Raw genomic sequence first — 16,268 nt, 5'->3', positions numbered from 1 at the left:
AGATACTTACTTGTTTGAACTTTATTGTTAATGAAAATGTTCTAGAACTGTGGAGAAAAACCTCACAAATGAATGACAAGCAGACAACAACAAATCGGATGTTAATTGCGCGAACAGTGCACAAGAAAACAAAGTGAACAGTTTGAAGCATAATGGTTTATGATAACCAGTTAGGGACGTTTAGTTTACGTTATATATATATATATATATATATATATATATATATATATATATATATAATAATATATATATTATATATATATATATATATATATATATATATATTATATATATATATATAATAATAATAATATAATATAATACCCCCCATCCCTAACCACACACGTATTTATACAGCGTATTTAATTTCAATTTGCTTCTCTTGCGCTCGCTTTTAGGTTTTACCTAGTTAATAAATATGAATAACTCTTGACGTAAAATGAAAAGGTAAATGCAATTAAAACAATCAAACATAACACATCAGCGATCATAATACATCGACTTAATTGTAATCTGTGCTGCAAAAGGCCGTAATTGAGGTTATCCAGTATTCAACAGTGATACACAAAAACAAACAATGGCGGATGATACTGTTTTTTCGTGACACTCCAGAGGTGGAAAAACTGAAAGAAATAAATAATCACGCTTCACACTGTAAAGATCACTCAGAATAACACTCAAAACTAAATTATAAAGGCGAAAACGATAGTGACAAAGATGGCAGACAACATGAATATTGTTACCCTAAACGAAGACGGCACCGGTACTTCCGAAATAACAAGAAGATCATCACGACCCACAAAACCAAACCGCAGATACCAACAGCAAACAGAATTATCAGCAATCGAAACCAAAACAATGGCATATGAACTAGACAAAATAAAAGCACTTAAAAACAAACACTCTGCCACAAGTAGACAAGATAAATTTGAAATCCGGGAAACTACAGAAGGCAATCAAAATCAATTGATAATAGAATTAAGTGCTGCAGCATTCTCGACCATCTCCACAACATTACTAAATTACTACCAAACACTAGATAATGAATGTGGAATTGAAACTAAACTCTCACAAACTGTTGACTGTAAAGGAAGCATTAACACACAGACACTTCGTGTTATTTATGCTGATCAATCCCCAAAAACAACAACAATAAACCTATACACAACAACCAGTCGGATCCTCATCAATGGCAATGTAGATATCATTCGGCCAGTTCTGCAGGAAATTAAAGCAGCCTATGAAAACGACCCAAGCATTCACACTCAAGACATGCAAATTAAATCAATCATTGAAAAATCACTGCAGAACGACAAAATAGACAAGACACCAGACACTAACCCCAATACACACAGTATAATGTCATGCAATCCGACAGAGGGGACAAATGAGAACACATTAACTACCCAAAGAATGACAGATCCCATGCAATCACAAGAACTATCTACCACCACAATAAATGAAAGTAGAATTATACCGGAATCTGCTACACTATGTGGGCCAGACAAAGAACCTACAGAGTTTTCACCAACAAATCAGGCCTCAGCTGAAATGCATGAAAGAGTGACGGAACATCAAAGCTCCAAGGAAACAGCAAAAAAAGTCAACTACTCAACAGAGTGTTCACCAACAAATCAGGCCTCTGCGGAAATACATGAAAGAGTGACGGAACATCAAAGCTCCAAGGAAACAGCAAACAGAGTCAACTGCTCAACTCAGTGTGAAGACCCAGCAGTCACCTCCCTAACTGCCATAGAAATGTCAATTTGCAACTTATTCCTCCAGTTCAAAAGCCTGGCCACCAAAGAGGAAACACACACACCACAAATCCAGCCCACCATGGACAAAACACCACTACAAAATGAAATGACAAATATAACAGCCAGCATCACAGAACTAAAAAAAGCAGTGAATCAGCTCACAGACGGAATGAATAAAAAGATGAAAGATATTTTCGAACGCCTTCCAAGCTACTCACAAATTCTCCAAATAACCCGTAAAGAAACTACAACACAAACAGTCTCAACACAGACAGACATAGAACTCACTTTAACAAGTACAAAGCAAACACAGACAGACTTCAAGAAATCACCACCAGTGGCATCTGCTCAACAAGAGTCATCTGTCCAACAAGACCAACCTATGGAACAGCCAATGCCATCCACAGCTGAATATGACACAGTCCTCGGACAAAGGAAGCAAACTGCACAAAAGGAACAAACAGAAAAGAACACTGAACACACGTTGAAAACATTGCAAACAACAACTACCACAAAGACCAGTTCTGCAGAGGAAAACAACACACTGACTAATCAAAACCCAACAGTCAATGGAAATGAAGGACACAAACACCAAAGGGCACATCAAGACGTTCTCATCATTGGGGACTCAAACACAAGGATGATTCGCCCCCGAAACATAGTGCCCAATAAACAGTCATCACGGATTGTACTAGGGGAAAAAACTATCAGAGGTGCAATAAAATTCATTACAAACATGAAGATATCACCATCCCACATCATCATTCAGACAGGAGGGAATGACACTGACAGGAATGAAGAAGCCACAGTATTAAAGGAATTTTCACACACTATGCACACACAGCTCAGTCACATATGCAAGCATGCTTACAGTGAGTACAAACAAAAACAACTTCATTCAAGGTGACCCTCAACATCTGAACTCATTGGGTATCAGCAAGGTGATATCAGTGTACAAACATATTCTCTTCCCAAAATTTGGCCTTCTATACTCACCCTCCACATCACATTCACCTTCATACTCGCCACCTACACGACACTACAAAGACCAAGAAGATGATTGGAGAAGAAACTATTATAGAAAACCCCAGCTACAATACACACGACCAATTTGGAAACAATCTGTACACGAAGGACAATCATATACAATCAACAACAATATGACCAACAGAAATCAAGCACAAGGACCCCACCCTAGGCGTAACTCAGACTTCAACATACCACTCTCCAATTACTTCAAGGCACTAGAATCTCTTGTTTAATCTCTAGAAGAAGATTCTGTGTCATATCCAGTTAACAACTAACCATGCTTGAATATGTATTAATATTGTACCCTTTACTATGCAATATTTACTTAACCATTTTGACTAGTATACTTCCAGCCATTTGTATCAGGATAACACCCATACAGGTTTTTGTGCCAAACAGGTATGTACATCATATCTGATGTTATTATTCATGTGCTATTTAACTATATTATATGACTAATGAGACTAACCCATGCATATTGGTGCTATAGAAACATTGTGTATGCATCACTGTACTTTTATATGTGTGAATGAGTGGGTGTATGTGTATGTGGTGTGTGCGTGTGTGTGTGTGTGTGTGAGTGTGTGTGTGCAGGTGTGGACATGTATATATATATAGTATTATTTGTAATATTTTAAATGAAAATGACTTTTATTATACTTGTACTACCCATATATCTACTGATCTTACTATAACGATATAATTATATTAACTAATAACAATAACTAAACATGTAATAAATCAACTCAACTCATTCTGTTCACTCACATTACCATACAAACCTACAAGTTTAGGGTGACTTCATCTATGTTGGATTTTCTCTCGTCTACCTTGCAAACATAGCTCTTTCTCCCCATATTATGAAAGGCACATCAGTAAACCCAGCTAAATTGCTATCAATATTGTCATGGAATATTGATGGCTTAAAACACAAATTAAATTGCCCACTAGTAATGGAACAACTTTCCACACATGATATTATATGTCTACAGGAGACCCACACAAACACACACAAAATAGACATAGGTAGTGTTACAACCACGATAGAAGGGTATACCTCTAAAATAAAACATTGTCAGAAAAACTCGAAGCGTTCATGTGGTAGAGGGTCTGGAGGTCTGCTTATCCTATATAAAAACGAGCTTCACCAACATATAACTGAAATCAATAACAACAACGATTACACACTTTGGATGAGAATCTCTGGACAGGTACTGGGGAGGGACAAAGACACCTTTTTATGTTCATTTTACATTCCACCATCAGACTCGCCTTACTTCCAAGATCAGTATTCCACTTTAGAAGCTGAGGTAGCTGAATATAGCATAAAAGGGTCTGTTCTCATAATGGGAGACACAAATGGCAGAACAGCAGACAAAACTACCATACTAAATGATTACATACCACATGACACAAATGACTTCATACCCTTACCAACAGACTATATACCAGACTATATCACACGCAACCGAAAATCACAGGACACAACCATTAACACACATGGCAGAAAACTGACAGACTTTTGCATAACGACCGGTATGCGAATACTTAATGGAAGAACTCCTGGCGACTATTTAGGAAAATTAACCTGTTTCAATACCCAAGGCACAAGTGCAGTAGACTATGTCATCTGTCAGAGTAATTATCTGTCCGATATCATCAGCCTAAACGTTAAAAATATTACCCCAAATTCCATTCACTCCCCCCTATCAGTGATCATTAAAGGCAAAGTATCTCACAATAAAGTACAGCCACCGAAACTACAACAACTGAATTCAAAACACAGAAAATAAAACAGCCTATCAACAACAGCTCCTTTCGTTAAAATCATTGGAAAAAATACAAAACTTTATGAATTCCAACATCTCTGCTGACAATATTAATAATAGTGTTGAAACACTGAACAATATCCTGCTGTTGGCAGCATCTAAAGTATCACCCATACATCACACACACAAAACACAAAAGGAAAAAACAAAAAACAACAACAAATATAAGTGCACTCCAGTCACAATTCCGGAGCTTGGCAAGAAAATTGAAAATAAATCCACAGAATACAACACTACGTAACACATTAATGAAAACAAAGAAAAAACTACATAGAAGCAATAAAAAAAACTTGAAAGAACACTAAAAGAGGAACTATATACAAAATTAGAAGATCTAAATGAAAACAACCCAAAAGAATACTGGAACATAATAAATAAAATGACCAATAAACACGCATCTAACAGTGCTGAGCTACCTGATGAAATGGTTAATAATTTAACCAATCATTTTAAGGAACTCAATAGTGACCTTAATTCATACTCAAACAGTAACTCACAAGAATTGCTTAAAGAACTCAAAACACTGGAAAATAAAAAACATGAGACATGCCTAGATAGTCACATCACAACAAAAGAAATAACAATAGCCATAAAGACACTAAAACTTAACAAAGCATGTGGCCCTGATACCATCTCCAATGAAATGATTAAATTTGGCCATGACATAATAAGCTCCCCATTAGCCAAACTGTTTAATGCAGTATATAACACAGGGACATTTCCATCCAGCTGGACTAACGGATATATAACGCCGATACATAAAAAGGGAAACCCAATGGACCCCAAAAATTATAGAGGAATAACTATAACAAGTTGCCTAGGTAAACTGTTTTCTACCATTCTCAACAACCATCTAACCAGTCATTTAGAAGAGAAAAAATTGCTATCAGATAATCAATCAGGTTTCAGAAAAGACAGAAGAACAACTGATAACATTTTCATTTTAAAAACTATTATAAATAAATATGTAGAAAAGCAACACAAGAAACTATACGTATGCTTTATAGATTTCCAAAAAGCCTTTGACACGGTGTGGAGAGAAGGACTCCTTCTCAAAACACTACGGCTTGGTCTTGGTGGAAAGTTTTATAACATTATCAAGTCCATGTACAATAAGACAGAAGTGCAGTAAAATTTTCAAATGGGGTATCAGACCACTTCCCTTCTAACATTGGAGTAAAACAGGGGGATAGTTTAAGTCCTACTATGTTTAACATATATATATATGACCTTACCTTTCCAACAAATATATGTACACCAGTAACGCTCCAGAAATAAACAATATCACATTTGCTATGGGCCGACGATCTAGTCCTTATATCTGAAACCGCCAACGGTCTACAAGAATGCCTCAACACGCTTAGTAACTTTTGCAAATCATGGCACCTTAATATTAACCCAGCAAAATCAAATTCTAAGATAATACAAAAAGGAAAAAGCCCCACTAATCTGAAATTATACCTGGAACAAGATGAAATAGTTCAAACAAACAACTACACATACTTAGGATGCAACATAAACTCTGTCGGAAACTTCACACAAACAAAACTAGAACTAAGCAAGAAGGGCTCAAAGGCCCTTTTTAAATTACATATGACTTTCGGGGGGACAAACCCTCCTCCATATATTTATAATAAGCTTTTTGACTCTCTTATTAAACCGATCCTGCTATATAACTGTGAGGTATGGGGCAGCGAACTCTACGGCAGATTAAAAAAGCACAACCAACACACATTTTTGGACACATTAGAAAACGAGGCATATGAAAAAATACACACAAAATTTTGTAAGTTAAACCTCCAAGTCGGAAAGAATAGCACCAATATTGCATGCAAAAGCGAACTTGGGAGATATCCACTGATTAATAACATACACACCAATATATATAAATACTGGGCATACCTAGAACGCATAGAAATGTCGAGAACAATTCTCTATGACGCAATACAATGCAGTAAAGAACTACAGTCACAACACAACATAGGCTGGCATGCATATTGCCTTAACAACAATTTCAAAGAATACTTTACAATAAAACTAGAAAAATCTGAAAAACTCCAAATATACTCTTCAAAAGAAGAACCGCAAAACCACATTGTCATAACATTTGGAGAATTGATTTAATTATTGAATGGTGAGTCCGATAATTACCAAATGTTGCAGGATTGTTCACAATTCACTCTAGTCCATTGTGAGTAAGTGATAGGACACACCACCAAGGTCAAGGTCATCTGGAGTCAATACCGGGTGTGGCCTCCGCGTGTGTTGACAACTGCCTGGCACCGCCTGCCCATTGAAGCAACCAGAGTACGGATGACGTCCCGGGGGATGGTGGCCCACTCGGCCTGCAAGACTGCTGCCAGCTCGGGCAGGGTCTGGAGCTGTGGTTGTCGCTGTCGGAGGCGTCGGTTCAACTCGTCCCATAGATGCTCAATTGGGTTCAAATCCGGTGATATCGATGGCCAAGGAAGGACATTAATGTTGTTGTTCTGTAGGAAAGCCGTTGTGAGACGTGCTGTGTGAGGCCTGGCGTTGTCATGTTGGAACACTGCGTTGGCGTTGGCCATAACTGGAATGATGTGTGGCCGGAGGATCTGGTCAATGTAGCCCTGTGCATTCAGGTTGCCCTGCACTTGGACCAGGTCAGTTCTGCCAGTGTATGAGATGGCTGCCCACACCATGACACTACCCCCGCCGAATCTGTCCACTTCCTGCACGCAGTTTGCCGCATAACGTTCACCACGACGCCTATACACGCGACATCTTCCATCATGACGTCGGAGCAGAAATCGGGACTCGTCACTGAACCACACCTGTCTCCATCGCAGTTGAGGCCATTGTCGATGAATCTGGCACCACTGCAGTCGGAGTCGACGGTGTTGTGGTGTTAAGATGACACCTCGAACTGGATGTCTGGCACGAATTCCTACCTCACGTAGGCGGTTCCGTACGGTCTGGTCGGATATCCTGCGCAAACCTGGTATTGCTGCGGCTGTGGAGGTGGCAGTAGTCAATCGTTTCCGAAGGTGGCGTACCCGGATGTAGCGGTCCTGCCCGGGGGTAGTGACCCGTGGTCGACCGGATCTAGGGAGGTCACGTGTTGATCCATGTTGCTGGTAACGGTCCCACAGTCTGGAGATGGTGCTTGGGGACACATGAAATGCCCTGGCAACGGCCATTCTGGATTCGCCTGCGTCTAGTCGGCCGATGGCATTGTTTCTCTGCGGTTCACTGAGACGTGGCATGTCCTGGATTGTCAACTGTCGGCCAGATACAGAGGCCAGGCAAGCGAACACCCTGCACTTTTATACTGTCGGTGTTCATGTTGCACGTGCAGACAACACACGTGCAGTGGTGACATGGTTTGCACGTGGCTGCATTTTTGCGAATATTCACATTTTGGAACTTTATTGTACAGTAGCTGCGTTTTATCGAATGTAACCGTGGGAATGTGTTTGGGACATGCAATGACCTTATATTCACAAAGCATGAACCGGTAGGAAACATAAAATCGGAGTTATAACCCATTTGTACCCTTTTGCGTTTCTTTTTTTGAAGAGTATATTCAAACATATTAAAGATGAATATAAATTAGCCGAATATCTAAACCAAATTAAAAATGTAAACTTTAGGCAGGCACTTACAAAACTAAGAATATGCGCTCACCGACTTGAAATTGAAACTGGACGATATAGGAACACTGACAGAAAAGACAGACTATGCAGACTGTGTAACCAAGAAGTAGAAGACGAAATACATTTTTTGACAACATGTCCCACAAACTCCCACATACGAAATATCCTATACAATAAAATACAACAACTCTGCCCAGACTTTCAACATCTAACCAACAAAGAGAAATCGTTTTTTCTCTTAGACTGCCCAGGGAATATATCCGTAATAATAGGTCAGTTGTGCTATGAAATGTTAAATCACAGAAGGACAGAACTCTCTAGACCCCCTACCACAGTCTAGAACAAACTAAAAACAAAACCACATAACTATACTTTTATTCTCTTTCATGTATGCATTTATATCTGTATGTTATTTTATATTCATGCATAAAGGCAATTCATTTTAGAGTTTTATGTAACATTATAACATGTTCATGATGGTAGCATCATTATTAGCACTACTAGTTTATGTTTATGTACATTTCTGTATAATGCATATATGGAAATAAATGATTTGATTGATTGACATAGCATTAGCAGGAAGTAAACATGGTGGATTTTATGATCAAAATATTGTCAAAATATGTCGTTTTTACCAGTTTTCGGTGGGTATCTGTAGGCATTACTAGCAGCGATGTCAACAGTTTCCACGCCCGTATTTCTCCTCGTTGTTAAAGTGCCACCCATTTTGCTGCTGGTGATTGTTCTAGTAAATTAAGCTAAAACAAAATGACATTTTTCCTCTTAGACATAGTCTCGATTATCCTGTTCGAGGTTTCAACCTACGTCACAGCGAATGGCCTAATTCGCGGATATTTAATCTACTCTTCTCAAGCTTTTTGTACAAAAAAAACCCCCAACAACAGTGACATTATTTAAAAACAATATCAACGAAACACACACGTAACTATGTAAGTGTGGCCCTGCTGGCATTGTTGTAGATCTGTATATAAAACTGTGGTTAATATGTTTGTCCGTTTATTAGGTCCGAACGTAAAAGAGTTGTATAATTTTTATCAAATATAAACCCAGACGCGATCAATTCAATTCAATTCAATTTATTTCTTTAAAAAAATTATTTGTTTTTGTTTTTTTTGTTTTTGTTTTGTACAGTTGTATTTCTTTATATATGTATAATACAAAGAACATGGCATATTTTAAAACATAAGTAAGAATATTTAAATAAAAACATACAGTCATGTATGGATTTTAAGTGAATAATGGCACACACTGTTGTATATAATTTAGATGGTTTAATAATAATTAATAACATTATAGGCCTACTGTTTATACTGAGGTAGAGGATCTGGAAAGTTCTGTTTCTCATGACGTCACCCCCAATTTAAGTCAGCTAACGTTCGTGAACTATTTGATTGGTTCCCGACGTAGCCATTTAATTTGGTACACCGTAAAGCGCATAGGTTACAGAGCTCTATAGTCCGACGGTTCAATGATCCGAAGATTCAATAGTCCGAAGGTTTATAGACCTAACTATAATCACGATGAATGGCAAAAGAACAGTGCCAAATGCACTAAACAAATGTGAATTCTTTACAGTAATCACCAAGCGTACCTTTAGGCAACAGCGTAAGATGTTATCACACGAAGATATGATACATGTTGGATATCAATTTAAAGACATCTGATTGGCTTCTAAATTATCAATCCAAACCAATCACTGTCTGAGATTAAGGCTACACACGTCGATTTCTGTTGTCAGATGACGTACGTAGGCCTACTTGTAAGTCAACAGTGTATATTACGTAAACGCGAGCGCCGTATATAATTTGGTTCAAAATACGTTTTAAAGGCGCAAACCAGTTTCAGCCTGCATAAAACGACACTAAGTTTAGTTAATCTACAAACCTGCAATACATTTGGATAAGGTTATAAGGAGAGAAGTAAAAGTTGTGATGTTCAAACATGGAAATACCGTCAAAAAAGCTAGAGATTGTCTCGATAACCATTATTTCTCAGGTCTACGTGCGTGTTTAGAATTATGAAAAATGTTGGGGTTTTACTAAACCCTGGATGACCACATCCCAGATGACAACCACCACTTTAGGTACTTATACAAAAGTGAATATTCTAAATAATAAAATGTAATTTAAATTATTAAAAATTGGCTTTAATAGTGAAAATTACGTCGTAGTGTTTAAAAACGGGTCTGTCACTTTAATTTCTCTTGTTGAGTGCTCGCCTGAGGTCTGCGTCGCATGATCGAATCACCTCGATGGATCACATCAACTGATTGGGGTTTTCTCGTTCCAACCAATGCACCACAACTGGTCAAAGGTCGTGGTATGTGCTTTCCTCTCTGCATACCAAAAAAATCCGTGATGCATTAAGAACAATGTTGCGGGTTTCCTCTGATTACCAAATGTTTGACACCCAATTGCCGATGATTAATTAATCAATGTGCTCTAGTGGTGTCGTTAAACAAAATAATTGTTGTTGGGTTTTTTATTTACCGTAAGCCTGTATTTAAAAGATAAAGATATGTAAGAAAAATATTTCTACACTCGTGTCTCCAGCTCTCGTGTTAGATATTTATCTTGCATTTCGTTTAAAATTGTATTCGCCTCACGTTTGTTCCTGTTGGCATAGCCATGATTTTACACTGGGTGTAATGTGTATTCGAGGACGTCGACTGTTGGTGATCGATCACGTGACATTTACAGTGAAGGAGCTCGTTTTCCGTCATCCGGTAGGTGAAGTTTTTTTGTTATTTTAAGTTTGAAATTAATTGATTTCTCAAATAATACTCATATCTACTTCTTGCTTATAAACTAGCAATTTATAATATAGAGCAAGAAATGTGTATGGCCTGTTGACAAAAAGAGCAATTGGCGCATAAGCACCGAACGGTACATAATAATTAAGTGAAATTGATGACGGTTACTCTTACGAAAAGGTCGTTACCAATCAAATAATAAAACTTATTATGTTAAATAATACACAGAGAGTTAGCTGAAATACCTATACACACGACTGCACAGTTTGGTATGTTTACATGCAAGCATATTAACGTTAAGCCGACATATGCAAGTTAGTTACTGCTAAAAAGTGATAATTTTGCTGTGTACGGAGTGTTGCTGATTGGTGTACGGAGTGTTGTTTATCAACGTTTTACTTTTTTGGTGCTATATCAGTTTAAAGTAAGCTTACCTTTGTAAAACAACGTTACATTATATAATTATATGCAGGCACTATCTTCAGTCCAGTAAATGCTATTCTGCCAATTAAAATTTTATAATTAATTTTATTTAAATTTTATACAGACTTGTCCGATTCTAAATAGGCTTCTGTCACGGGGATCCTATAATACCCGTAACTGAATGAAACACGATTATCAAAATATCTCTCCTAACTGTATATCTATTAGATCTCTCTGTAACAGGCAGTATATACCCGCGTTGGCTCGTCTCTAGGTATGATCAGAGATAAGATCTTATATAAAGTATATATTATTATAGCACGTTTAGTTCACTAGAAAACACAACAAAAACACAATACACTTTGGAATCTGTATTACCTACGCTGACAAATGTACTGCCGCAGTAGTTAATTAATAACAACAATAATAACAACCCAGGAACTGATCACTTAATTAGTTAATCTCTAGGTGTCTAGTTTACACAATATGCTAATCACTTCACCGTGACACAACACCCACACGTGTGATAATTGAGAAACGCTTCTAGGGGAACTTAATTAATAAAGGAATTACAACACTATTCCTAACTGGTTAATTTTTAATTAACCCTACTACTCGTTCAGTAACCTTGTAACACAGAATTAATACTGGTACCTATCACAATAAAGACAATAACCTACAGTTTACCTAGGTCCTCTAGGATGACTGGCTAAGCTTTATATTACCAAATACTCGTATAAATATAGAACAGTAAGACTACGATTTACTTCGTCAGATGACCGAAGACCCTGTCTAAAGAATATTGGTATAATACAGTATTAAAATATTTAAAGTCACATCAATCACACAGAGCAGAAATATATATTTACCAAAGTCCAAACGGACTAACGTTCCCCCTGGACGCCTTCCTATTTCGTTCTGCTGATAACTCTAAAACACTAGCTATTTATTATAAATCGAATGTCGCCTGGGGATACATCGCGGCACCGAATCTTATCATATGAGTTTCCACCACGACCAGAGTCGGTATATTTTTTTTAGATCGCCCAGACTGAATGACGCCGATCGTCGCCAAATCACGGTTGTAAAAACCGCACTCGCAGAGGTATTACGTAACTACTCGCCACATGGCCTCTGCATCTGGCTAAGTGTGTATTAGACGACCGTCGCGCAAAGGTATTACGTAACAAGTTGCCCATCTGGGCTTAAGTGCAATTTGGAACTGCACACGGCCTTCTAAAACAATTAATATCGCCACAGGCGAAAAGAATTAAGAGCATGTACCGTCACAGCTTCATTCACATAGTAACAAAGTTTAATTTTATATTACAGATGAGGAGTTTCCTGGAAGAATCAGAACATCCAGGATTTTCCACATCGACGCCTTTAAAGCCTCCGCCAGTTAAAGAAATCCGGCGACCTGTTAAATCTTACAGCTGTGATTGTGAATATAAAACCGCAGTAAGCTCCAACTACAAACGTTACATCCGATTGAAACACAGTGGCCAGGCTCCGTATTCATAAAACTTCTTAATTTAAGTATACTTAAACCCTAAGTATCATACTAAACTAGTCATTATACTTAGTTAGTATTCATCAAATTACTTAGGTATCATACATATCTTAGTATGATACCTAAATCTAAGCATCATGCCTAAAGTTTCTCACGTGTTGTTGCTAGGGTCTTGAAATCCATTTCATGTCGATTTCAACGAGTTGGCTCTGTGCCAACACATCGAACAGTTACAAATGTTAGAGGGATTCATACAGGCGCGTCACTTGGGGGTGTTGATGGATTGCACATACCCTTCAATGAACCTTAAAGTACCCCGAAAACCACGTTTTTAATGTATTAATAAAATTTAGAAAACTTATGGGGAAGATATAATATATTTGTTTGTTGTATACTTTGGGGATGTGGCAAGGGGTAGAATATGTTTAACACCTTTAGTTGACACACCCTTCTATTACAAATATTTTTACAACCGCCCCTTTCCTTTCCTGTCCAACTCTAACAATGGACAAGAAGAAGAGGAAAGCAAATTTCACCGAAGATGAAAAATACCGTTTGGTTGAAGAATACGAAAACCAATTTGCTTTACTTACATCCAAGTTTTCGTCAGCTATCTGAACTGAACTGAACTGAACATTTATTTCTCTCAGGCCGTAATCCACGGCATATGAGGAACAATATATAATACAACAATTCACACTTTTTAACAAGATGACAGAGTAAAACTATTCACATAAGTATATCTACATAAAACGAACATGGGAATATAATTATAAATAATTGGTTTGGGTCAGCAATAACAAAAAAAAAAAAAACACGATGCGTGGGTTCAAATCACGCAAGCTTGAATAGACGAAACCCGTCTGTAATTCGTGGTGAGGCAGAGTTTCTGAAAAAAAGGCAAAACCTATGTTCTACCATGAAAGACGAACATCGCCAATATCGGAAGGAACTTGTAAAAACTGGTAAGCATAATTTCATTATTAATTTTAAAATTACCAACGTTGTAGTAATAATCTGGTTAACGATAATGAATTCATTCATTCATTTATTCATTCATTTATTCTATTCTATTCTATTCTATTCTATTCTATTCTATTCTAATTTTATTTTATTTTATTATATATTTTAATTTTAATTATTTTAATTCAATTCAATTCAGTTCAATTTCTATTCTAATTCTATTCTATTCTATTCTATTCTATTCTATTTTATAACAAGGTGGTGGGCCTCCATTAGTGCAGCCTTCAATTATATCACAGAAGATAGCTGCGATACTTGGAGAAGAAGATCCCACAGTGCACGGAATCGATGGGGGTTTAGACAGTTCACAGATTCATGTTGAGGATAATACTGCAAATATTGTCTCCCCACAGGCTGGTACAAGTTCAAGGTATGCAATTCTTAAATCCTCGAATCACTAGTTAAATTTTTTAAATATGGCAACATAATTTTCTAAAAATCTTTTACTTATGAAAATATATCTCGCGTGGCATAAGCCTAACTGAAATGTAAATTACTTGCCTGAATATAAACCGTTAGCATTTATATATTTAATGAAGTTCACTAATGTGTGTGTTTTATGTGTGTTAAAAAACCAATACAGCTGTATTTTTCAAATACTGACGTTTCATTTTAGTCAGACATCATATTGCAAACGCCTTGATAGATCTATTCATTTTACTTATAGCAAATTAGGTGATGGTAATACATTTATTTATTTGTTTATTTATTTGTTTATTTGTTTGTTTGTTTATTTATTTATACTCTGCAATTGTCCTCTACATTGGCATAATAAAAACAATATCTTAAGGCAATAAAATAGTATTTTCTATATTTATATTAATATCGCATAATTATGATAGGTTACATCATTCTATATGCATTCAAACACAGACAGGGGCGGGACGTAGCCCAATGGTAAAGCGTTCGCTCGATGCGCGGTCGTTGTGGGATTGATCCCCGTCGATGGGCCCATTGGGCTATTTCTCGTCACAGCCAATACACCACGACTGGCATATCAAAGGCTGTGGTATGTACTACCCTGTATGTGGGATGGTGCATATAAAATATCCCTTGCTGCTAATCGAAAAGAGTAGCTCTTGAAGTGGCGACAACGGGTTTCCTCTCTCAATATCTGTGTGGTCCTTAACCATATGTCCGACGCCATATAACCGTAAATAAAATGTGTTGAGTGCGTCGTTAAATAAAAAATTTCCTTCCTTCAAACAGACAATGAAAATGTAATATTATGTGTATTTATTATAAATAACAATAATTGTTCTTTACAGCACTTCTGTTGACAGCGACAAGTCATCGCACAGTGTTTATCAGATGGTATCTCCCACTGAAACACCCATTTGCTTGTCAAGTAAATGTCCATATTCCACCACATTGCCAAATTCATGCCCTTCTTCAAAGGGTGCTGAAAAATGTTTTAAAAAAGCGTAAAGCAGATGATAGTGATGACGTGATCAATATGCAGAAAGAACTTTTAGTTCTAGAGAAGGAGCGAGTCAAATTAGAAATTGAAAAATTGGAAATTGAGAAAAATAAATTATCTTTAGAAATTGAAGTGTTGGCTTTAAAGAAGCAAACATTAACAAAATGAACTTATCATGTCAAACTGAGAAACAATGCAGATGATGAACATGAAAGTAACTTTTAATTTACCAACATTGCTGTAATAAAAACGTAAATAAAATGTAATGAGATTATGTTGTTTTTAACAGTTGATTTCTTCTAGCTATGCCAGTAAATCTGTCTTGAAAACCAACTACATTTTCAGGGTCGTCTTCGGGATGCATCTGAAGTTGTGTAGGTTCTTCTTGAAAATCCGGCACACCCCTGTTAATAGCAATATTGTGAAGAATTGCACGCACAGTAATTATTTCACGTTTTTTTGCGGCGAATATCTCAACTGTCCATGGAGGCAATGGAATCGTCGTTTCCATTGTCCGATTCCTCTCTCTACCAAACATCTCGTTCTCTTGTGGGACCTATTGTACCGATGCTGTTGCTCCGTGTTTGGATTTGGAAATGGCGTCATCAGCCATGATCTTACTGGATAACCACTGTCCCCTAATAGAACCTCATCTCCATTTCGTTGTTTAAAAATTGTACAAAGTCCACTTTCTCGAAGAATTACCGAGTCATGGGTACTTCCTGGCCATTTGGCAACGACGTTAATGAAGCGGTATTGTGCATCCATCACTACTTGAGTATTTATTGAATAGTAGTTTTTACGATTTACATATCGCCACTCATGTTGTATTGGACCTAGAATCCATACATGCGTCCCGTCTA

General features: G+C 37.1%; 1 protein-coding gene across 3 annotated transcripts in view; it reads right to left on the bottom strand.

The window, feature by feature from the left end:
* LOC121378280 (probable E3 ubiquitin-protein ligase MGRN1) overlaps positions 1-9,058 on the bottom strand; it is a 44,294-nt gene extending 35,236 nt beyond the window's left edge. For all 3 annotated transcript variants that reach the window (XR_005958699.1, XM_041506372.1, XM_041506373.1), the window contains exon 1: positions 8,889-9,058. Coding sequence is in view for 2 of the 3 variants with exons in the window: in XM_041506372.1 (XP_041362306.1) it covers positions 8,889-8,979 (91 nt within the window). In the remaining variant the exon portion in view is untranslated. The remainder of the gene's footprint in view (positions 1-8,888) is intronic.
* Between the last annotated feature and the right edge of the window lie 7,210 nt (positions 9,059-16,268).

The sequence above is a fragment of the Gigantopelta aegis genome, chromosome 8 (genome assembly GCF_016097555.1).
Source record: "Gigantopelta aegis isolate Gae_Host chromosome 8, Gae_host_genome, whole genome shotgun sequence".
Classification (NCBI taxonomy): Eukaryota; Metazoa; Mollusca; class Gastropoda; order Neomphalida; family Peltospiridae; genus Gigantopelta; species Gigantopelta aegis.
The sequence above is the reverse complement of the archived record's forward strand: the minus strand, read 5'-3'. Positions and strand labels throughout refer to the sequence as shown.